The 24312-nt window shown below is 51.9% G+C and overlaps 4 protein-coding genes across 4 annotated transcripts; 3 read left to right on the plus strand and 1 right to left on the minus strand.

The window, feature by feature from the left end:
* Window positions 1–7014: 7014 nt before the first annotated feature.
* On the plus strand, window positions 7015–8205 carry QC763_0038100 (uncharacterized protein; the record flags this gene model as incomplete). Its single annotated transcript, XM_062905583.1, has 1 exon — window positions 7015–8205. One exon carries the CDS (start codon window positions 7015–7017, stop codon window positions 8203–8205), a length of 1191 nt encoding a protein of 396 aa, XP_062768653.1.
* A 4094-nt stretch (window positions 8206–12299) lies between these two features.
* QC763_0038110 (uncharacterized protein) lies at window positions 12300–14016 on the minus strand (the record flags this gene model as incomplete). Its single annotated transcript, XM_062905584.1, has 4 exons — window positions 12300–12862; window positions 12916–13350; window positions 13418–13660; window positions 13715–14016. 4 exons carry the CDS (start codon window positions 14014–14016, stop codon window positions 12367–12369), a joined length of 1476 nt encoding a protein of 491 aa, XP_062768654.1. The 3' UTR covers window positions 12300–12366.
* Window positions 14017–15673: 1657 nt separating this feature from the next.
* On the plus strand, window positions 15674–17713 carry QC763_0038120 (uncharacterized protein; the record flags this gene model as incomplete). Its single annotated transcript, XM_062905585.1, is given in 2 exon segments — window positions 15674–15788; window positions 15801–17713. 2 exon segments carry the CDS (start codon window positions 15674–15676, stop codon window positions 17711–17713), a joined length of 2028 nt encoding a protein of 675 aa, XP_062768655.1.
* Window positions 17714–22840: 5127 nt separating this feature from the next.
* Window positions 22841–23974, plus strand: QC763_0038130 (uncharacterized protein; the record flags this gene model as incomplete). The annotated part of the gene is made up of 1 exon (XM_062905586.1): window positions 22841–23974. The coding sequence occupies one exon, from the start codon at window positions 22841–22843 to the stop codon at window positions 23972–23974; it is 1134 nt and encodes a 377-aa protein (XP_062768656.1).
* Window positions 23975–24312: the final 338 nt, after the last annotated feature.

The following is a 24312-nucleotide window of genomic DNA, read 5'->3' on the forward strand; positions in this document are numbered from 1 at the left end:
TCACCGTACGCGGCGATTCCGCGTGCAAATAATCTCGGAGCCGCCATGCTGCAAGAGGTGGTCGGTTGAGGTGTGGAGGCTTGCTGTGAAATCACAAGTCTAGGTCGGGGTTCGGATAATTAGCAGCACCTGTTCTGCCTTGATATTCAGGCAACAATAACTTTAAGGCTTGCGTGTTGGCACAAGACCCACCGAGTTTTAGGCTGCTGCCAGGTATGCCCTCCTTTATATAGCTTGGCACCGTTTGGTTGGATGCATCCTGACAGATATGCATTGCTGGATGATTGGACGAGGCTCCCCGGCAGTGAAACGGACCCTTCAGCGCAGACCTGTACTTAGAGATGGCGGTCCCAGTTGCTCCGCCGTGGTCCCAAGCCTCCCCACCCCGCAGAGGCACACTCAGAGTCAACCATGGCCGACCCAACCCTCATTGCTTGCCTCTATCCATCCGGCGACGGCCAGAAAGGCGTCGAGAACGCACTTCGTACAATTCAAATCAACGAGTCGCGACGCTTCGAACCACTACGTGAGGACTTCAGTCGGGATTCATCCTTGGCGCCGGACGATGGAGACGACACCAACAACGCCGATAGCGACAGCGGCGGGGGCGGCGGCAACGACCAGGAGGAAGCACCTGACAGCGGTCACGACTACAGTCCGGGACTTCGGATCGGATTTGACGACGAGCGAAAATCCTCGCTGGGAATCCTCATCGGGACAAGCCCAAAATGCGACATTGTGTTGCCGAAGAGGGACAGCCTAAACGGAATCGCCCCCTACCAGTGTGCCATCACGTTCGATGAGCAAGGGCGACTCATCCTAAAGGATCTACAGAACCTAGAGGACCAGAAGAGAAGGAAGAATGGTAGAACCGCATTCACGCCCGGAACCACGGTCACATACAACGGCAAAGGAGGACAGAAGAGATGCGCCTTCACCTGGATCCTCGGTGGCCACGAATTCACTACGCACAACCAGCCAACCGTTATCGCGCTTCATGACAACCTCAAGTTCCAGATTGTCGTTGCCCCCCAGGACATCCATTCCTCGCCATATCAGGAGAACGTCGCTCGGTTCCTTTCCGGGCCCTCCGTGTGTGTAGACGACCTCTCCCTCAGTCAACTGGGCCTCTGGAGCATGAGCTCGACAGCGGAGCAGAGCGGGGCGCAAACCCCCAGCAGGGTGCAACCCCCTAGCAAAGATGCCATCCTGCTTGACAATGGGGAGCTCGGTAGAGGAGCCCAGGCAGTGGTAATCCGGGTCTGGAATGTCAGTACCGGGGTGGAGTATGCTTCTAAGGAGCCTCTCAAGGAGAAGCATTGGAAGCGTTTGAAGGGAGAAATCAACCTCCTGAAAAATATCCGTCATGTAGGCGAACCAAGATCCTAGCTACAGACACCCACTAACATCGGACTAGGAGCACATTGTCAATTGCATCCCCGAACTTTCAACGACTACGTCGATACCTCGGTTGATCCTTGAATGCGTTCCTCTTGGGTCCCTCGAGGACCAACACAAGGAATACGCTATCTCGGTCGAGGAGGCGTTCCGCGTACTCTATCAGGGCCTCTCAGCCTTGAGATATCTTCACGAACGCGAAGACCCGATCGTACATCGCGATATCAAACCGAGCAATATCCTGGTGCAATCGCGCCCAACGTTGCACATCAAGCTCTCCGACTTCGGCTTCTCTAGAGTGAACCAAAGTTACTTGAGAACCCACTGTGGTACGCCGCTCTATACCGCGCCAGAAGTTTTCGCGAGAAAGAACTACGACTCGGCCGTCGATATCTGGTCTCTCGGCATAGTCGTCTTTGAGTACGCTCACGGCCTTCCCGATGTCGGTTCATGGGATTTTGACGGAGCCACCTGGACCAAGGATGTTATCCAGGCACTCGAAGCTGAGGCCAGAGTATTGTGCTGCCCACTGCTCGCCTTTCTAGCGGCGGCCATGCTAGTTCAAGACAGGGAGTCGCGCTATTCCGCCCACCGTTGTTGGAAGATGGTACAGCAGCTAGACCCATCGCAATTCTCCTGTTCAACGCCGGCCTGGATTTCCCGTAGCTACGACGACGGCGACGGCGATACAGTGATTTACAGTACCCCTGATCCACAGAGGGTATTCGAGGCCTCAGGTACGGTTACTGATGTTAGTCAGCGCGGCTGTTCTACAGGCCGCTCTTCTGGCGTGTCAGAGGGCCAAAGGCGCAGGTCGGGTGCCCCTCCTCCCTCCACCCTCGTCTCCGCTTCTGCCGTACGTCGGAAGAGCATATCACGGGTCTCGAAACCGACGGCGTTAGATAGGAAGCATACGAAGCGTCGAGAACACGGCAATTATGCCGTTGAGGAGGTTGCATACTTCTTTGACGAGTTCCCGAACCCGCTTCATCCTCTTTACGTTGGTTCCTCACTTGCGCAAGGAACAATCTCGGAGTGGACCAGCGGAACCACGCATGAATCTAATGCTCCTTTCCAACGAAGTCAAGTCGAGGCTGTGGCGGATGGAGTTGGCGAGTCGATTGTGCTCCTCGATTGGTACAATGACGCTGGGTGGACGGAACCTCCGCCTAGTGCGCCGGGAATAAGAGAGGACAGTGTTGAAAACCGCGTCCGCCTTCTTGGCAACCTGATGCCTTCATCGCCGGGGGACACATGGAATTGTTGATTTTGTCCGCGAAAAGTCAGCTCGAATTGTGGGTGAGCCGTGTTGAAGGAGCCGTCTTTTACGAGGAGTGTATAGGTCAGCTTCATATTTGGCACAGTTACATCGAGGAGGATGAGGCAAGAAAGGAGAAACATGCACAAGCGGCTTTCCGGCGTTTCTTTCGCGCGAATATTTGTTGCCCAAGAGCAGGGCATCTCTGGTACCACATGAGCACAGCTGTCACACCTTTCGGGTGGACTGGCATGTTCTCAAGACTGCTTTACTTGGGCAAGTCCGTCTGCGCAGCTGCACCAGGGCCCTTTGACAATGATCCTGAACTTGTACAGAACCAAACCCCCCTATCCCAAAGAATTCAGGGATGAGCTGACGCTGCTTGGTGACCAGGTTCTCGATATTGAAAGAGATCTGGATCTGGCAGGGCGATATCCTGGCGACGGAGGTATCCCAATAACGGAGTGCGAGTTCCTTTCCCACCGCGACTTCAAGTTCGCCGTGTCCCTGTCCCTGTCCTCGAAATAGCCACCTTTTTCAGAACCCTGGTCTCGCTGGCGGGGTGATCTTGGAGTCTCGACTTCATTATAATCCCAACCTTTTTCTCGGTAGCTAGAGCCGATGATGGTGGCGGCTGTGGGCATTGCTTCTATGGACCTCCATTGCCGCGATATTGGGCTTGGGAGGTCTTGCCGAAGCTGTTGACGAGTATTTGAGAGTGGCAGGCGGTGTGAGATTCATGGTTGGTAGTTGAGACTGGGTACGACAATTTCAACGTACCATAGAGGAGGAAGAGCTGGCGTAATTTCTTGACACGTCTCGACTGGGGTTAGTTCGGTATGCGAATACTCTTTAGAGGAGAGAAAGGCAGAGGAGAGAAAGGCAGAGGAGAGAAAGGCAGAGGGGAGAAATGCAGAGCCACGCCAGCCTGATGAGTGCGATGGATTTACATCCAATTATTTCCCCCTCCCCCCGTTCAGGGAAACGAGATCGTACCTCTACCAACTTTGGTCTTGCGACATGCTTATGGGGGTTATTTAAGATCCTCACCTCCCATCCACTAGTGCGCCCTATCTGCCAACTCCAGAGGCGGACTAGGTTGGATGACCGGGAAATGGCCCGCCCAGGGAGATGGACCACCCCCCCACATCAGCCACACAACGTTGATGAGATTACCCCTGAATGCTCACACTCCCCACAACAAGACCAATATTGGGTCAATTTCTATGGGAGTTATACCAAAATGTAGCTCAATCACTGTCAGAGTCAGACATTTCGTCTGCTTCTCTCTTACGCCGGGTTTGAACCCGATGACGTGCGCTGCGCCGCAAAGGCTCGGCTGGCTCCGGCTGCTCCACATCCTCCCTGGGCACCACTTCTTCCTCCACCACCCTCCCTTCAATACGAGCCTCTTCCAGTTCACAAAGCCTTACAAACTTGGAATTCGAATCTTCTCTATTCAACTTGCGCCTTTTCCTTGCTTCCTGGGCCTTGTGGGCGTTTTGTTGGTGCCTTTTCGCATCAGCCTTGTAGATCGATGCCTCTGATCTCAGGGTGAGTATGGCACTGGTGAGAATCCTTACGGCAAGACGTTTTCCCGCTAGCGTATCATAGGCAAGTAGGTCCCTGACCTCCCTGGCTACCTCAGAGTCTCCCACGATATGGAAATTTGGTGGTTTGGAAGAGAGATCCAACGGCACCGCAGGGACTACCACCTGGCTTGAAGAGAGCGGTTTGCTCCTACGTATGGGCCACAACCCTGATCCACGCCAGCCGCCGGCAATATTCTCCTTCCTGAAGCCCCTCTGGCGGGCAAGGTCATACAGCCGGACCAAGTCCACCTTGCCGTCAGGGGTACAGTTGGTGAGGGCGTCGTTCACCGCCACAAGTCTCTTATACGCCTTCTTCACACTGGAAAAGCAACCAATATCAAGGGGTTGTAAGACGTGAAAGCAATGGGGGGGGGGGGCAAGAAGAGAAGGTATATATTGCTCCTGTAGCACCGGATCATGAAGCCGTCAGTGGTATGGGAGCCGTGCCCATCACAAATAAGAAGACGTGGTTCTGAGGGATCCTCTGGTTGGGTCCTTGGGATGAAGACCTCTTCAAGCCATCCTACGGCAAGGTCGTTGCTGGTCCAGCCGTTCGATGATACGGCCACATACCAGTCCTTATCGAATAGGTCCTTAAACCATTGCTTTTGAAGGTCTTGGCCTTTGAAGATGACCCCGGGGGGGAGGACTCTCCCATCCTGGGAGATGCACTCCAGCATGGTAGTCCAGGTCCTTCTTCCATTCTGTTTGACGTATACAGACTTCTTATCCCTCATTGAAGACCCTATAACCAAGCCGTTCTCTCCCTGACCTTCCATTATTCCCACTTCATCATGGTTGTACCTGTTCTTGGGCTTGATCCAGTCAACGGTGGAATACAGGTCAAAGAACCTGTTGATATTCTCCGGGGTAGCTTCGTTGACTCTGGCGTAGTCAATCTTCTTTCCCACCTTCGTTTTAATACTGGGATGACGGCCAATAAAGCGGGTTACCCAGTGCTTCCCAATGGAGTGAAAATCGGCTTGTTCAGCCAGTATACTGGCCACCAGAGCTCTCACGTTGGCGTGGGTGGGAGCGTAGCCGGGGCTTTCCTGACGAAGGATCCATTGAACGATGAGGTCTTCCTGGCCCTGAGAGAGCCACTGTTGATTTTCATGGGCCTGTTTGCAAACCTGGGTTCCTAAGATGCGGTGCCTTAGTGTGGAACATGGAACTCCATGCTTGTCCGACGCTTGGCGCTGGCTCATACCACCAAGAATGTCTTGTTCGGCATTTGCGAGACCTTCCTCGGTATATTTGGCCATTGAAGGGTACCTGGAGCAAAAGAAAGAAAAAGAAACGGATCATTTTTGAGCTCTGGGGGTGGAATATAAAGTTGTGTTTACATTGGAGGGGGGCTTCGGACCTCAGGGTTGTTGAGGGTTTAGTGCGGGAAATGGCACTGGTAAGTTCAAGCCTCTGTGGGCCAACTCCCTGGGTGGGCCATTTCCCGGTCATCCAACCTACAACATGCGCTACCCAGAGCCCTCTCAATTTTCATCAGCGCCCATGGACTTGGGACATTTACACGAATTCCAGTGTTTTGTTCATAAGGGGTACAAAAACAAAACAAAGACAAGCCGGCCGAGCAACGCCTCCAAGAGCTACCGTGACGTCTGGCATCCCGTGATCTAACCAATCACGGAGAGCGAATAGCTGCATGCTTGAAAGACGTGGCTGGTGACAACATGTCTCCAGTGTGTTTGCAGCATATGATATTCATGACTACCTAGCCTTTTCGTAAACGGAAAGTCCGAAGGAGCTTATCGCCAGCCAATGAGCCACTTCATCCAAGGCGCATGTCCTATAAATCCTGCTTCCGAATAGTTGCATTGATGACCTCAATGCACACACCCTTGGGTACCTCTGTTGAAGCTGGGAAGTTACCTGCAGATATCCAAACCCAGAGCAGCTCGTGGTGGTCTCGCACAGTGACAGCCTGCCCCTCAACCACCGTGATCCTCATTGGACTGGACACATTGATGACCGAGGAGCAGGCAGAGGGAGATTCGACTGGGTCGACCGAGTAACCTGTGTGTACCACCACGATCCAGCCACCCAAGCAACCCAAGCAATGGGATCCACTGGCGGCGAGGGGAGGGAGTACTGGGAAGAGGAGGAGTTGAGCGCGCAAAGGTGGGAGGCTCAGCTTGTGGGGCAAGGCCATACTGGGAGGTGTCACAATCGTTGATGGAAGAACTAACGCACGGAGCGCAGGATGCTCCCAGCCAATCATTAGGAACCAATCGGGAGTGGAGCGACGGGCTCGTCTGCCAGGAAGAGTGATCCGGGGTGATCCAAGTGAGCCATAGGAGGGAAAGGTGATCCAGATCACCTTTGGGGAAAGTGATCTGGATGATCCATGGGTCTATATATACGGAGGAACTAGATAGCTTGTAGATAGTTCCGTAGTATGCAATCACAGCTTGTATTCACGGTATCTTGTGTTTACATTGAGACATCTTGTTGTGCACTGTTTAGCTGCACCGATCCATTATCTAGAAGTTCGCCTTCAACCGGTATCCCTTTCAGAGGTTCTGGACAGGGGATCGTCACAGGAGGCAACAGCAGGCAAGGCTAAACACAAGTTCAAGAAATGGGGCCAGAGGACGAGAGATGGCCGAAGACTCGGAAAGTGGAGGGTCGTCCGCAAAGGGCCGAGATCTGACCGTCAACCTATCACGAGGCCCGAACGATCCTCCCATACAAATAAGCGAGCACCTAGGGGAGCTGATGAAGCCTCACCAGCTGGACGGGGTTCGATTCATGTTTGAGAACATTGTTGTGTGCGACAAAGATACCGGCTGCCTCCTGGCCCACGAGATGGGTCTGGGCAAAACACTACAAGTCATCGCGCTGATGATGACGATCGCGGAGGCAAATTCATCAGACAACGCCGACGTGCGAAGGCAGATACCAGCACGCCTCCAAAGGCTGAGCGCGGTCATTGTCTGTCCACCGGGCCTGGTCGCGAACTGGGAGGCCGAGATATCGAAATGGGTGCCAAATGAGATGCTGGGAAGGGTATGCGCGGGAACGACGCCTGGGGGTGTTGAGACGTGGGCCAAGGAAGGTGGCGTCATCATCAAGGGAATCCAGGCGTTCAAGGACATGGCGCGGCCGGAGAAGAATGTCATCGAGACAGCGGCGACCTTGGTGGTTTGTGATGAGGCGCAAACCATCAAGAATGAGAAGACGGGCATGTGGAAAGCCATGACAGAGTTCAAGACAAAGAACAGGATTGCTTTGACAGGGACGCCGCTGTCCAGAGATGCCATAGATGTGCAGTGTGTGATGAACTGGGCAGTGCCGAACCTGCTGCCAGAGGGGAAGGTCTTCAAGAAGGAATACGACAATCCCATCCGGCTGGGGCTCTTCGAGGAAAGCACCGGATCGGCGAAGCTTCTGGCTCAACAGCAAGTCAGGCAGCTTCAGGCAATTATCGGCCCGAAACTGCACCGTTGCGGCATCAGCGTGATCAGCCACGAAATGCCGAGCAAAAAAGAGTTTTTGATCTTGATGCCCATCCCACCGCTGCAGAAAGCACTTTACGAGGCATACCTGGACTGGCAGACGGGTGAAAAGATGGGAGGGTTGGGGCCCTTTGAGCTGGTCACAAATCTCAGGCCACTGCTGGCGCACCCCAGGGTATTCAGGGGAACAAAGGCGGGTGGGAAACCGGCTTTCACGACCATCATGGAAAGCGAAATTCCATCGACATTAAACGACGAGATGGCCTCGAACAAGGTGCGCGTGCTGATTCATATCGTCGAGGAAAGCAGGAGACTTGGTGAGAAGGTGCTGGTGTTTAGCCAGTCAATCCCCACACTGATGGGAGGGCGGAGACGAGTAGAGGTTATTGAAAGCTGCCACGGCTATCAACCTCACGTGAGAGGAAAGTGGGCGGAATGGCAGGATTCGCTGAAAGATATGCGGGATATGTACGTATACATGTAAGAATCAGGGGTGGAGAGGAAAAGGAATTACTAGGTAGATAATCGGCGAGAACGTCCGACACGCCGACAAACCGAGGCTACCTACTTAGAGTGAATGAAAAATATTGGTGGGAAATGCCAATAGGAGAAAGTCCGAAGATGGGGACAGGAATATAGTGCATTGTGATCAGATACAAGGTTGCGGCGTTTGGGAAGGTTGATAGCCTGATCGAGGGGCGCAACAAGCACTCGCCATAATGAGCCAATACGCGGACGACGAAAGATATAACAGCTACACACGAAAAAAAGACCTATGCTTCTGGGGGGTCAGCAACTAACACTTGCCGTCCGCCAAAGGGAGGAACCGGGTAAAGGGACTGCGGGTTGAGAGAAGTATGAGGAAGGTAACGGCCGGTTCAGATATGGGACTTTCTCCACACGCACCCCCCTGATTTTATTTACGCATCCCCCCCATTTTATATGCGCATCCCCCCCATTCTATTTGCGCACCCTATCCATGGGTTAGGGTTATAGCAGTGATTTTCCTGTGCAGGGGCCATCCACAGATTGCCCCTTGAATAGCTGCAAGTCAACACTTCATCCACATATGCCCTCCACAATATTGAAGGTCTTGGAAAAATCCAACCTTCGCAAATTCCCAACCACTTGATCAATTGCCTACGTTGCCGACAAAACGACATCATCGCCGGCGCCAGCCCTCAGCGTCACCGTCATTTAACCACGCATCGTATCAACACGATTGTAAGCTTAATCAATTCGTCTGACACTGAAGATCAATTCTAATCGCTTTTTAGGCCCAAGATGGCGCTGCCGGAGGTTCTATTGCGGAGGCAACTTGAGCGAGAGATATCGCCCGATGATGACGAGCCCTTTAACCCAGACATCGACAGAGATGGAGAGCTTGATTTCGCTATCTTCTCTGAGAGCGAAAGCGACCTTTATACCGGCGAAATACCTCCTTCTGGCAATCAAGAAGATTGCCTGCTTTCTCCTGTAGATATCCCCCATGCCGACGACCCCCAAAAGGTCTGGCATCTTCCTCTTCCTCCCGACTTTCCCGAAAACAGCGATGACGAGGATTCCGATACCGAGCCGATACCCACGATCAAGAGGATCCAGGAGCTTATGAATCAATGGTCAAGACCTCACGGCTACGCCGTCACCAGGATGCAAGGCCGAATGAAGAAGCAAGGGCAGTATACGAGATACACTCTCGTTTGTGATCGGTATGGCCAGCGCCGCCCAAGCAACGCTAAGTCACGGAGCACATCGTCACGAAAATGCGGTTGTAATTTCAAGCTTACTGCCTGGCAAAAGAGACCTGGAAAATGGCTCCTCAAGAACCACGAAGATCCAGCGCATCGAGTACACAACCACCCTCCTTCTTCTCACCCGACCGCACACCCACAGCATCGCAAGATCTTCCAAGACGAGGATAAGATCATCAGAAACACCAGCAAACTACCGTCAGTCAACGCCCGAGAGGTGACAACAATGATCCGAAACCAAGTCCCCATGTCTCTCGTCACTCGCAAGGATATCTACAATTCCCGGGCGAAGCTGAGGCGACAAGCAGCTGGTGGGTATACTGCTGTTGGGCGACTTATCAAGAAGTTTGACGATGAAGGTATACCCTACAAAGCTCTCTGGGAACCCGAGGATAAGGATCAGCTTCAGGCCTTGGTCTTCTGCTTACCAGAGATGATTGAGTTCATGAAGGCTTTCCCGTACGTTTGGTTCCTTGAAATCACATATAATACCAACCGCCTTAAGCTTCCTTTCTTTCAATCCAACACGATGACGTCTATCGGGACAAACTTTTCGATATTTTTTGGCCTCATGAACAACGAGAAGAAGGAGTCCTTTTGCTTCGTTTTCAAGTCGATGAGAGACTTGCTTCGGGAGTTGGGGATACCAGAACCGGGCGTTATTATTACGGACAAATGCGATGAGGCGAAGGAAGCGTTGTCTGATATTTTCCCAGATGTACAACAACAAATCTGTATATTCCATATCCTCAAGAATATCCTGATCAATGCGAAAAAGAAATTTATTCGCCCCAAGACCGACGACAGTAACGAGGATGAAGAGCAGGAGGAATAGGCATCCTCCTCTCCGCTCAGCAAAGAGGACACACTTCTCCTCCGCTCTATTCGCAAAGACATTGTTGTTGATGGCGATGTTGTCTTCCCGGCCAAGCTTACAAAGGATGCCCATGGCATAGTGAAGGGATTCAAGTCAGTAATGTTCTCACATCGCCTCCCCAGATTCTGGGAAAATTGGAGGGCGTTCTGCAAATTTTTCCACGATCAGCCGAAGATCATCGATTACATCCGGAAGACCTGGATGGGTTGCCGCTCGCAATGGGCTCAGTATGCCATCAAGCATATCTTCAATGCCGGCAGCAGAACGACCTCCCCTACTGAGGCGACAAACATGAACATCAAGAGCTTTCTAGTCAAGGGAAGAAGCGACCTTTTACGCCTGTTTACCTGCGTTCAAAGCATGGCCGGCGAGCAGAAGATTCTCTACGAAAACGAGGTCGCTTTTCAAGAGGTCAAGGTGCGGTATGACATGGTAAATCGCAGGTGGTTAGGACCTCTTCCTCGCCTAATCTCGCGCAAAGCTCTTGAGCTGCTTGTCAAGGAGCATGAGCATGCTCTTGGTGGTCGCTCAGTCAATAAACAACCTCCCAAAACACCACTCAGACCTTGTGATAGCGATTGTACTTACCCGGTTCAGTATGGGCTTCCTTGCCGTCATGACATCCTCAAAAAGATTAAGGAGGGCGAGACTCTTGAACTTTGGGACATTCATGATTTCTGGCATCTTCAGCAGCCGGTAAGTAAATACGACTTCATTTTGCTATTGTGAAAATACAGCTAACTACCTGTTGATAGATCGAGGATCCTTATCTTCGACTTAAAAACCCTCGAATGGTGATCCCCAAAAGAAGACCGAAGAATGGCCCCGACGGGCTTCCCCTCCAGCGAGAGGGAGGTAATACGAATGCCACGAAGAAGTCCGCGAAGAAGTCTGCGAAGAAGAATTCTACGAAGAAGTCTACGAAGAAGAAGTCTAGGAAGAAGAGGTCTACGATGAAGCCTACGAAGAAGAAGACTACGCGCAAGAAGGTCAACCCGCCCGCGGTACATGAGTATGCCCCCCGACGACTCTCTGGTAGTATACGGCGCCGGCTTTCCGAATTCGAACAAGATCCCGAAGACGCTGCTCCCGAGCCAGTCTCTGAGGCAATCGTCATCTCCGACAACGAGTCTGAGCCACAGCCAAAGAGAACCAAGTTTGCGCTTTCACCGAGGAAGAAGCGGGGCTTGGTAATAGCTTCAAAGCCGAGGAAGACGAGGAGCCCGAGTACTGCCATTCAAGAGGAGGGCGTTGAGGAACAGCAAGCCAGCGAATTTAGTATGACAGCACGTTCTTTAGCTGCTTCAACCATCGAACCGAGTCCCCAGAGAACCCGCTCTGGAAGACAGATTCGGCTTACAGTAAAGGCTAGAGGAGAGTCTTGAACTATTTGGGCAAGCGAAACGAATTCCTGAGGCCATTGAGCCCGGAAAACGCGTTTTCCAGCGCGAATTGCGATTGAGCACAGTTTGCGGCCTACAGTGGCAATGTTGAATGATTTGTATAAGCTTCATCAAAGTGAAATGCGGGGTAGGCGAAAATAGCTTTGCTAGACTGTTTGATATTTGTTCAATCTTTTTTCTACTGTAATTTGTATGGGGCCTTGGATAGTTGAGTGTTGTGGTTGTCTTTGCAAGTGGTGATGTGACAGTTGTGTTTGGTAAGATATGCTTGCTTGACATGGCGCAGTGACATGGTGGTTTGGTGGGGCAACCCAATAACCCTGAAAAATTTTGCAATGACCAGGGTTATATATGGGATCGGGGAGGGATGCGCAAATAGAATGGGGGGGGATGCGCATATAAAATGGGGGGGGATGCGTAAATAAAATCAGGGGGGTGCGTGTGGAGAAAGTCCCTCAGATATTAGGTCATGTAGTTTGCGGGACGGAGGAAACGGTACTAATTCAACATAACGCCTTTTAAATACTGCAGGTTAGCGAATAGAAGCTCTCGTCACTTGTCCCAGCCCCGCTCTCTGTTAACTGACTATTTTTGCGCCGGAAGGAGTCGTGATTTCAGCCTCGCAAGACCACATTCATGCTCGCATGACCCTGAGTGCCTCTTCTGCTCCGCCTTCCCCTCCTACCCTTATAATTTCCCATCACCGTTAATTTAGGCAAGTGTATCTTCCTTTCCGGATCCAACGGAAGTAGCTGCTTGAAGATAGGCTGGCTGGTCCCGATCTCGTTGCTCTTCTTCTGCAGCCTTTCTTCCATGAGCTGGTGCAGTCGTTTGGTTGTTAAAACAGTTCCGTTGTTGCCAGCAGTGGCGTTTTCGTCTAGAATGGAGCACAAAGTGGCCGTCATATCGTCTGTAGTGGAAGACTCGAAGCCGCAGGCGGCGAAGAGGTGCTTGGTGTAGGTGTTTGATTGGGGGCTGGAAAAAGAAGAGGGGAGGTTGGCTCCCCCCGCGGCGCAGCAGTCCAGGATAAAGAACACGTCAGAGGGGCAGGTGAGAAGGGGTTGGCGGAGAGTGGACCAGGGGAGGTTGGATATTGGGCGGTAGCGCTCGCTGTAATAAATGGGTATGTTAGTGATGTTGAGATGCAGGGAGATGGGACATACTACTTCATCAGGGCCCTAGAGGCTGCCTTTTTCTGCCCGTGCCTACTGTTCTGGCAGGACAGCAGCTCAGAATACAAATCAGCGGCCGCCTTCTTGGCCCACTCAGAGTTTTCAGGGTGGTCGTGGCTGCTAAAAACCAGCTCGCTGTCCTTGCTGAGGGAGCCATGGCCGTGGTAGTAGACCACCAACAACACATCGTCGGCGGCTAACTGGCAGAAATTGTTGAGTCTGGCGGTGGTTCTTTCGATGGGCCGGTTCATGTCGATGTGATACTCGGAGACTTTCCAGCCGTAGTCCTTGAGGGTTTTGATCAAGAGCTCGCTCTCGTCTTCAAGAGAGACGTAATCGACTGCTAGCAGGTCGGTGTAATCATCGGCGCGGAGGTCGTGGAAGGGCCAAGTGAGGATAAGGCAGTGGACTTCTTTGTATTGGGGCCTAGGGGATGGATGTCAGTTTCCGGGAATATGGGAAGAAATGCAGAAAAGAAACAAGAAAAACTTACCTAACAGGTGACTCTGCCCTACCAAGGGAAGACTTGCTTCTTCTCCCTATGTTTCCTGCTGCTTTACGTCGGGTGCGGTTTGTGCTGGGATCGGGTAAGGCGGAGGTGCTTGCTAGACCCAACCTTTGAAGGCCCATTCGAAGGTCGTTTTCGGGGTAATAATGGAGAGAATCGACAGCGACGTATCCCCCAAAATTATGAGGGAGATATTCTCGATTCATGTTCTGACCGCTGCTACTATAACTACAAGGGGGAGGGTGAGAACTTGCTGTGGGCCAACTTGTACTAGAACCAAACCCCCCTATCCCGAAGAATTCAGGGGATGAGCTGACACTGCTTGATGGCCAGGTTCTCGATATTGAAAGAGATCTGGATCTGGCAGGGCGATATCCTGGCGACGGAGGTATCCCAATAACGGAGTGCGAGTTCCTTTCCCACCGCGACTTCAAGTTCGCCGTGTTCCTGTCCCAGTCCTCAAAATAGCCACCTTTTTCAGAACCCTGGTCTCGCTGGCGGGGTGATCTTGGAGTCTCGACTTCATTATAATCCCAACCTTTTTCTCGGTAGCTAGAGCCGATGATGGTGGCGGCTGTGGGCATTGCTTCTATGGACCTCCATTGCCGCGATATTGGGCTTGGGAGGTCTGGCCGAAGCTGTTGACGAGTATTTGAGAGTGGTGGACGTCGTGGCTGTAGGAGGTGATAAGTAGTCGCAGTATCTCCACTGCCAGAGGTATCGGGGTCTTGCTTGTTTGCTCACGATGCTTGATTGCCTCACAAGGTTTGGTCTGGGTCGTTGCCTCAGATGCCTCACTTGTTCTTGACAACTCCACACGATCACAGGTAAACCAGATCCAGATGTCTGTCCAACAATGGCTGTCTTCTTATTGAACCTCTAAGCTGTTACCAAGCTATGTACAGGTGAAGACAGGGTGGAGAAGAAAAGAAACTCCTGTCTTCAGGTGGAGGGAGTTGCGCCCTTTTTTATGCTACTCCCTGCTCAGCCAAAGGAAAGGAATGAATATAGATAGTCTGCACTGATACGTCTCAGTCTTGGGCTTGGACGGGATTCTGATTATCCGTAGGGTCGATCATCTCGGTATCCGTCATCGTCGTCCACGGCAGCTCGGTTAAGTCTCTCGCGAGGATCTCAGCCCAGCCACGGTGTTGGTCCCGTTTCGGATTCGCCATTGGCCCTTTGGTTTGTATTATTGCTGGTTGTTGCACACTACGATGACTCACCTTCAATTATCTTTAGGTTCACCCGTGTCTCGGCGAGAAACGATCACCATAGGATTGACTGCGTGCGAGCTGACCTGGCACATATGCTCGACATGCCATCGTATATTAAACCGTAGGTGATCATTGTTATCAACCGTAACGTATTGTATGCACAAGCTGTAATCCTTGTTTGCAGGAACCACTTGCCATCCCTTGACAGCCAGCCATCTGGACAATGTTTCCCGGTACGCGGGGAGGGGGTTGGGGGTGGGGAAATAATTGGATGTAAATCCATCTTTTAGAAGAGCACTTATCAAGCTGGCAGCCATCCACCATCCCACCTGCATACCTAGCATCCCGTTTTCAGAGTACGAGAGCTTTGGAAGCTACCTTCTAACAGCCACGACGTCTACCACTCTCAAATACTCGTCAACAGCCTCGACCTAAGCCCAATATCACACCACCCCCGTTTATCACCACCCTCCGCCAACCCCTTCTCACCTGCCCCTCCGACGTATTCTTTATCCTGGACTGCTGCGCCACGGGGGGAGCACACTAAAAAGAGAAAGTCTGCCGAGGAGACTCTAAACACAGCATCAATAGGCTTGCCACACATCCTCGAAGAATCATAAATTCACCCCACCTCCAAGAGAATATTTACCCTCTCGTTCAGCAGCCCAGAAGCGACCCGCATATTGTACAAACACTTGGTTCTTTGGGGTTACTTTTTTTTGGTGCCGGGGAGAGGTGGAGGAATGGACAGCTGCTTTGCTGCCGGAAACCAGCTCTAAACGACCGAGAAAGTATGGGTCAAGGGCTCCCCGGTACCCAGCGATGCGCGAGTGAAACCAGGCGGCCGTAAGGCGGCGACAAGGCGATCCAACTATGCGCACCAGTTCGCATATTCTGCTGTCCTTGCGGACGAGTTTGTGAGGTGGGGGATGTATATATAAAAGATGACTCGAACACTTTTCCAACTCATGTTACGAAATTCCATTTTGATTTGTATTCCAAATCTCGTCTTTGCAAAATAACAATGGACTTCGCCAAGAACTTGGATACCAGTTCAAAAGATGCACAGACTGTGCCATCCCCCACAAAGCTATCCAGTCAGAAACCTCTGGACCCGGAGTCTGGTGGCCCCGGCCCTGGTGTACTACCGGAAACACCCGGTAGGAGATCGACCACAAGTTCCAAGAGAGAGACGTCAAGGTCTAGAAGTGCCTCCCCCCCAAGGAAATCCAAGGCGCGACCAGAGTCTGACCGACTCCCTGTCCAGGGTACTCTGTGGACACCTGATGCCGACACCACAGGCTCCCCACAGCCCTATGATAAGTCAAATGTTGCTTCACGGGTTTCATCTACACCAACCTCCAAGCAGCCCCATCGTCGGCAACCCCCTACCACATCTCGAAGCTCCACCCACGTAGAAGAGAATGACCCAACTGAACTCATCAAGCAACCCGAGACTCGACCCATTTCCCAAGATCAGCTTGTTGCCGAGGTGAAAGGCATCTACGCCGGTTTGGTCATGGTGGAGAGCAAATGCATCGAGGTTGACAACGCCCAAAACTCGCAAAATGATCCAACCAACAAGCTCAACAACGAGCAGTGGCAGGCCTTGATAGCTCTCCACAGAACCCTGCTCCACGAACATCATGATTTTTTCCTCGCCTCTCAACACCCTTCCGCGAGCCCGGCCCTGAGAAGATTGGCTTCCAAATACGCCATGCCTGCGCGCATGTGGCGGCACAGTATTCATTCGTTTCTCGAGCTCCTCAGACACCGACTCCCAGCGAGCCTGGAGCATATGCTCATGTTCATCTACCTCGCATATTCAATGATGGCCCTTCTTTATGAGACTGTTCCGGCGTTTGAGGATACCTGGATTGAGTGTCTTGGTGATCTTGGGCGCTATAGAATGGCCATTGAAGATGATGACATTCAGGACAGAGAAAACTGGACCGCTGTGAGCCGCCATTGGTACTCTAAGGCTTCCGACAAGGCGCCGACTACTGGGCGGCTTTATCACCATTTGGCTATTTTGGCCCGCCCCAATGCGCTTCAGCAGCTCTATTACTACACCAAGTCTCTTTGTGTCGCGATCCCCTTCGGCTCTGCTCGCGAGAGTATCATGACTCTGTTCGACCCAGTTCTGGCTCCAACGCCCAATCAGCAACAATCCAGACTCTCAGTTGCCGAGTTCACATTTATCAAGGTTCATGCCATCATGTTTAGCGGGAAGCAAAAGGACAAGCTGCACCCAACCATGGACGACTTCCTCCAGTCTCTGGACAGCCAAATCACTCGTTCCAGTCGCAAATGGCTCAAGGCCGGATATCACATGGGAATCGTAAATTGCTGTGCGGTAGTCGGCTATGGCAATGAAGCTAACCCAATCATGAAAGCCATGAAGCAAAGCCGTACTGCTGATGAAGAACCTCAAGACCAGCCGATGCAGGATAGCGACCTTGATTCTCCAGTCCCAGAAGATCTGGCCAACGCCCTCAAACTCTTTTCTCGAACACACGATATTGTGTCACGCCGGGATGCCGACCCTAACGTTCTTCCGTTTCTTCACGTTACTCTCGTTTTTATATATCATCTTACGTTCTATCCGGAAGTTATCCGCTATGTGGCACCGGAATTTCCTTGGAAGGGGACTGCGTCGATGATGAACACGTTGCTTGGCTTTTTCAAGAACTATGATCGTGTTGAGGGCAGCGCTCTGCCCAAATCCGAGCCCCAGAGACCATTGCCGGAGGATTATGCCATGCGGGGACTTGCTTGGGCGGACAGAGTGTCTCCCAGCGATTGCTTTTCAAACGAGAAGATTGATGATGACGGGAAGTATTTTGAAGTTGCTTCCATGGCAGAAAAGCGCAAGGAGCGTGTGTTGTGGTTGGGACACATGATTGCCACTTCCAGTGACAAATGGCTGCGATACAACCCATCGACTCATGAGTTCAGCGTTGCCCCAGAATATGAGACCGAGGCGAAGGTGGCGCCGATGACCCTAGTTGAGAGCGTCGATATGGGAGGAGAGCTCCCTGATGCTGCTGCTGTCGCCGCTTGAGGGCTGGGACTGGTGGGTAGGAACCTTCGGAGGTTGGCGGCACGATGAAGAGCAGTGCCTGGCAGGTAGTTTGGTTGTGGAATTGACTGTGTTGTCATTGGCTTGTACCTTTGACTGTTCGCTTTGATTTTGGCCTTTGCATTAGTCCGTTCATTAACGCCATGCAGCGAATGATGCTGTCAACGTCCTGGACAAACTCGCCGGATGGAGTATGGATTGTTGGCTGATGGAAATCCTTGGCATGCCTTCCGCCAAAAGCCAAAATCTGTGGGGCTAGATCTGGGCTCACAGTGCGGATTTTGGCATAATTACAAATGTGCCCGGGCAATCAAACCACTTTTCCCACAGTGCCTCGTCCTCACCTTCCTGGTCGTCCCCTATTTAAGCCAGTCAGACGCTTTCCCGTCCCGAGCCCAAGTCAACACCGTTGTCGTCCCCCTCCTTCCTCTCGTCGCCATCCTTCCTCTTAACATCTTCGTCACTCTCGTCCTCTGAATCGAGCTTCCAAAAATTCTCCAATTAACTTCCCTCTCACATCGTTTTCATCGTCTGAAGTAACAGGCTTGGAGTTTCTCGTTATCTCCCACAAATCAGGCAATATCAGTCGCTTAGGGTTGCCAAACCCGAAAGGTTCCCACCACTCGGGATCATGAAGCATGTGGGCGAAATCTTGAGTAAGGCGGTAAGGATCTGTCCAGTTCGGATCCGCAAGGTTGAGAGCGAGATGCCATTTTGGAAGGGAGGACTCGGCCATGAGTGAAAACGGACGACGAGCTTGATGTGTGTCTGTTGCGAAGCTACAGGGTGAAGAACTCAGCTGTCTCTGAGCGCGGAAAGGCGAGTCGAAGATTGATGGAAAGAGGAAAGGACGGGGAATTCCAAATTGTGTGTGGTGGTCGCCTTTTGTGTCAATAGGTAGGCTCAATGCACGTGATTGGCAGCGGGCAAGCCTTCTACCAATAACCTATTGGCTCTTTTCGTCACATGCACGTGGATGAGCTGGGACCGGATAGGCCGCCATCAGACGTGACACTGGTGGCAATCATGGCAATGACGATTCGCTGCCCTGCCATTGAGAGGGTTGACGTGTGGCTAGATAGGGTTTTTTCAGATCTCTGATATATTTCCCAAGTATTCAGTCCGCTTCCACATGATAACAGCCATCATCCTACATGGAGGACAGCACCAGAAAAGAAAACACTGTAACCGTTCCTTGGCTTTTTTTCACCTGCCTGTTTGGCTCCTATCTATATAGCTCACCACGCTTCCTCTGATAACTACTAGCGACCCTATATACTAAATACCCAGTTGCGGTTGCGCCCGCAGCCAAAATACCAGGTAACGAGCGTGTGTGTGTGACGGTGACGATTGTGCATAGCATTGCCTGCGCGCCAAGGACAGACCAAATGAAATTCTGTCCAGACATATGAGGAACTTCGAGAACCCAACCATCGCCATTATGCGGAAGGGCACGGACGCGGGTAGCTTTCCACGGAGCTAAGTAGCCTCCCTCAACTGCCCGTTCTTTTAGTCAGAGTGCTATTATCATCGCCAGTAAGCAGTGATTTGCGTACCAAGAGAGTATAAAGTGTCATCATTAATGACGAAAGTGACGGTTGTAGGAGACATGTCGTTGTTTGGGTTCTCGTCGAGGGCAGAGCTGATCTCTGCGGCCAGAGTGGCCGGGTCTGCCGCATAGTCTTGTGCCTCTAGGTCGGAGACCATGATCAAAGAAGAACTAGAAAACTGAAAAAATGTAAAGAAAAAATGATAAGGAGACCGCTAGCTCATGTAAGGGAGCGGTGGATGTCAATATATACGTAAATGAGGGGCTTGTGGTCTCCCACAACCGGAAAAGAACGAGCAGGGAGAAAAGCCGCGCAAGAGCACATCACGGAATGCTTGTTGCCCGAACGGGGTGGTAAGGCCCTGCCTGATACCTGAACCTATCCCAGCTAGCTTTCCGGCCCTGGGTGGTCGTTGCCGACCTCGCCCCGACGAATATCATTCCGCATATCACTCCTTTTAAGTACCGAATACCGATAGCACAATAATGCATATACATGCTTGGAGCTAATACCTAACGAGTGGACATGATCATTGAAGGAGGAGTCACATATGTTTATCTGGGGTGACACATGCAGCTACATGCGCCTGGTGGTCTGCTCTGTATGGACCGAGGCAGCGGTCAAACAGATGCAGTGGTGCAGAGGGAACGGTTGAGTTTTATCAGGACTACAACCACTGCTTCTGGTTGGTGGCTGGGAAGTTACCCGGGCAGCCTCGTTCCAATCAAGATTACACCTCACCAGAGCAAGGAGGCGGGAATGGGGGGGGAGGTCGAAATATGCAGATCTGGCCACCGCCGTGGTACTCCAAACTACCACGGTCTCATTGACACCGACTTTTGGACGCCTTGTGGTCCATATGGTTCGCTTTCTATGGTAGAGCGGCATCCCTTGGCACAATTGAAGTGACTGGCGTTTGTTTACTACCGCTTGCTTAGATTCGAGGCATTTCAAGACGGAGATCTGGTGCGACTGCGTTTGCTTGGAGACCAAATTAAATGGCAGGAAGTGAGGGCGGTGTCCCAGCATTTACGCCTTTCCAATTTTGGGACTTAGATATAGGGACTTTCTCCACACGCACCCCCCTGATTTTATTTACGCATCCCCCCCCATTTTATATGCGCATCCCCCCCATTCTATTTGCGCATCCCCCCCCGATCCCATATATAACCCTGGTCATTTCAAATTTTCAGGGTTATTGGGTTGCCCCACCAAACCACCATGTCACTGCGCCATGTCAAGCAAGCATATAGGGTGAGCTTGCATGAACGAGGCAGTGACCTTCTGGTGCTTAATCTGTACTTGATGAGTGGCAGGGCTGCTGCGGGAGGTGGTACGGCGAGTTCTTCAGCATGAATGCACCAACATACGACAGTCTGGGCACGGGAAACGTATGCCAGCCCGAGGCGGAAGCTATGGGCGACGAGACGGCGGATGGGTGAATCAACATCACAGGACAGCGGGCCTGCAGGTTACGTGGTCCAGGTTTGAGATGTGGGAGGGATGCACATTCGCAAAGGGGAGAATGGTGGGAGAATAGGGTCGGCGACTACTGGAGGAACAACACGGAGTTGGCCGCGTCCCCCTCTAAAAGCCTCCCGGTCCGGGCATAAATATGACTCCAAGTCAATACGCAGCATCAAGGCATCCTTCACACCGGGTATCAGCAATTTTACATTGAACTTCCTAATCTAGGAACGCACAACCACCCACAAATTCGCCGAACATGTCGAGAATCCCTACTCTAAGGCGTGAGAACGCTACTCTTTGTGAGCCAAAGTCTACAACGTCGTCTACCTCAGCGTCAACGACCATCTCTGGGACCGATTCCATGAGATCTACAACCAATGGTAGCGGCTCGAAGCCGCAGGCGGTTAAGAGGTGCTTGGTGTAGGTGTTTGATTGGGAGTTGGGAGAGGAAGAGGGGAGGTTGGCTCCCCCCGTGGCGCAGCAGTCCAGGATAAAGAACACGTCGGAGGGGCAGGTGAGAAGGGGTTGGCGGAGGGTGGTGATAAACGGGGGTGGTGTGATATTGGGCTTAGGTCGAGGCTGTTGACGAGTATTTGAGAGTGGTACACGTCATGGCTGTTAGAAGGTAGCTTCCAAAGCTCTCGTACTCTGAAAAGGGGATGCTAGGTATGCAGGTGGGATGGTGGATGGCCGCCAGCTTGATAAGTGCTCTTCTAAAAGATGGATTTACATCCAATTATTTCCCCCTCCCCCCCTCCCCAGCCTCCCCCCAACCGCCTCCCCGCGTACCGGGAAACATTGTCCAGATGGCTGGCTGTCAAGGGATGGCAAGTGGTTCCTGCAAACAAGGATTACAGCTTGTGCATACAATACGTTACGGGTTGATGACAATACCCACCTATGGTTTAACATACGATGGCATGTCGAGCAAAGGAGGCCCACATGTGCCAGGTCAGCTCGTATGGATAATTGAAGGTGATTCATCGTAGTGTGCAACAAACCAGCAATAACACGAGCCAAAGGCCAATCGTGCACTCCCAAACAGGACCAACGGCTGTTTCGGAGTTCATACGTTGACAGATCTCTTGCCGTGCTCTGGTTTAGTACCAATGTCACCACATGTTACGGGAGAGGATCCATTTGCTGGCTGATATGGCACGACACCCACCTTTGCGTTGCAAGATGTGTCTACGAGGGCCAATCTTTGAGCAGGCTCTGCATGACAATGCAGAACTAGCTGCAGACATGGTTAGAAGAAGGGTACACGTCAACCTCAACGAGAAGCTCCTTGCATTGGGAGCTGGCTACCAATTGTGGAAGCGCGATTCCAAAGTATGTGATAAACTGTTCAAGTCAACAACCTGTGAGTTGTGTTCCAGTCTATAAAATGGCGGCTTCCATCTTCTGCCTTACCCATTGACTTTCCGACGTCACCGCCTCCATCTCTCCCACACGACTTCCCTGGGCCTACATTTAATGCAACATGTGCCAACTCATTAGGAGAAGGTTCTATTGCGAACATAGCTCTTACGAGTCATACTGGAATCCCCCCGAACCAGCTGAGTGTGCAGCTGCCGTCACAGCTGGCGTTTATGATATGAACGGTCAACTGCAGCGCTGCACTGGGAACAACTATTCGACAACCACCTTTCAGGACCATGGCTATTGCCCCAACAGCAGCTGCCGCAAGAGGGCATTCAGAAAGCGTGGTTGGACGTGCCACGCGTGCGATTCCGCAGTTCCCCCTGGCGGCAATACCTGTGGTAATTGTGACCACAAGAGTTGTTATTTATGTTCGTTGAACTAGAACCAAAAGTTTTTTGGGGCCGGTAAGCTTCTTCTACCTGTGCTTAACGGTAACACCAGCAAGGCTAAAAACCAAGGACTAGTGCAACATGTGCTCAACGTTGATTGGTAGCTATGGTGGAGTGGAGGCGGTGAAGCCGATGGCTAGCAAATGGGCCTGTATTTAGGTTCCCTGGTTTCTCTGCAGATTGAAAATTTCATGTCCTCTTTATTACCTTCCCTTATCTCCACTAGTGTTCTTCTTCTCTTCTCCAATCCACCAGTTTCACGGCGTGCCACCACGATGCAAGAATTCTATATTGAGTGTATTACCTGGGATTCGACATTCAATTTGGAGAGCGAAATCACTCTTTACGTCCGCCATAGCGGCGCCGCGTTCCGCATCTGCTACGATCCACGCATCCTCGCCGTCTCGCCTTCTGTCTTGGACCAGCATCACGAGTCATACCGAATCCTACACAAGGATGATCCAGATGGAGGATTTTGTGAAGTGGCGGAACGTCTCAGAAAGCCGTTTGAGGAACTTATGACTCAGATGGCCCCACCAATGGAGTCAACGCGGCATCTGCACAGTTATCTCTACCCGCTGTGGTTCATTCTCGAGGCAAGGGTAGCTGAGAGCAGCAGCCACGTTCAACCACATTTCAAGGTGGCCCTCTCGCGACAGGAGTTCATACGTCCAGGTGATTATATGAACAGCAAGTTCCTTCAAGCGCACCTATCTCCGCTACTTAACTCGAAACTCAACAAATACTCGTCTCGTCAAGTGCAAGTTCTGGCTCAAACATCGCATCTGGTTCCATCTAGGGTCCTTGTAGATGGTACTGTATACTTCTTCAAACCTTGGGTCTCAGGTCGAGTGCATGGATACTGCGAGCTGCAGTCGTACAGGAAGATACTTGCGGACACTGAGGAAAGCCCGCCGCTTCTTACCGATGTACGCATCTGTCGCCTTCGCGGTCTGATTATCGACAATGACGATGATGTCCTTCAACACTATCCTCTCGACAGTGATGAAGAGGACTACCCAGGGACACGTTTGGTCGGACTGCTTCTCACCTATATCGAGAATAAAGGCACTCTGAACGATTTGGCGCCTTGGTCCGACTGCACAAATGAGGATCGCCTTCGCTGGTCTAGGCAGATACACCACTCCGTCAAATGTTTACATAACGCAGGCGTGGTTTGGGGTGACGCTAAGCCCGAGAATGTCTTGGTTGATATGAAGGGCGATGCGTGGCTCATTGATTTTGGCGGTAGTTATACCCCGGGCTGGGTTGACGAGGATAAGCAGGATACTGTGGAAGGAGACCGGCAGGGTGTACAAAGGATTGATGATTGGCTCGCCAAATGGTCCCGCCGGCCTGTTACTCGTATCAAGCGGAGTGATGAAGAGGGTCGGGAGGGGGCAGTGTGATGGTGAAGGAAGGGTCTGTGTGATGGTCGTGGTGAGGGGGAGGGGATGTTAAGGTGATGGAGAGGGGAAATAGAGGGGGTTGTGATCGTAAGGCAGAGGGTAAGGGGTCGTTTGACGGAGAGGGAGGCAAGGAGGAGTGGTGAGCAGGGTAGAGAATCTTGCTTACATGTTCAACGGCGTGGGCCATTCCCGGCATATCCATCTTCATCACTATGGCTCCCAACGTTGACATCGACCGCGGCTGCGGCCTTGTCCGTTGTGGGGTCGTGAACCAGGAGAGGTTGGGAAGGCGGATGACACGGTACGAACGATCATCAAGCTCGGGGGTCTCGAGGTTC

Source organism: Podospora pseudopauciseta, assembly GCF_035222475.1.
Source record: "Podospora pseudopauciseta strain CBS 411.78 chromosome 2 map unlocalized CBS411.78m_2, whole genome shotgun sequence".
In the NCBI taxonomy this organism is placed as follows: Eukaryota; Fungi; Ascomycota; class Sordariomycetes; order Sordariales; family Podosporaceae; genus Podospora; species Podospora pseudopauciseta.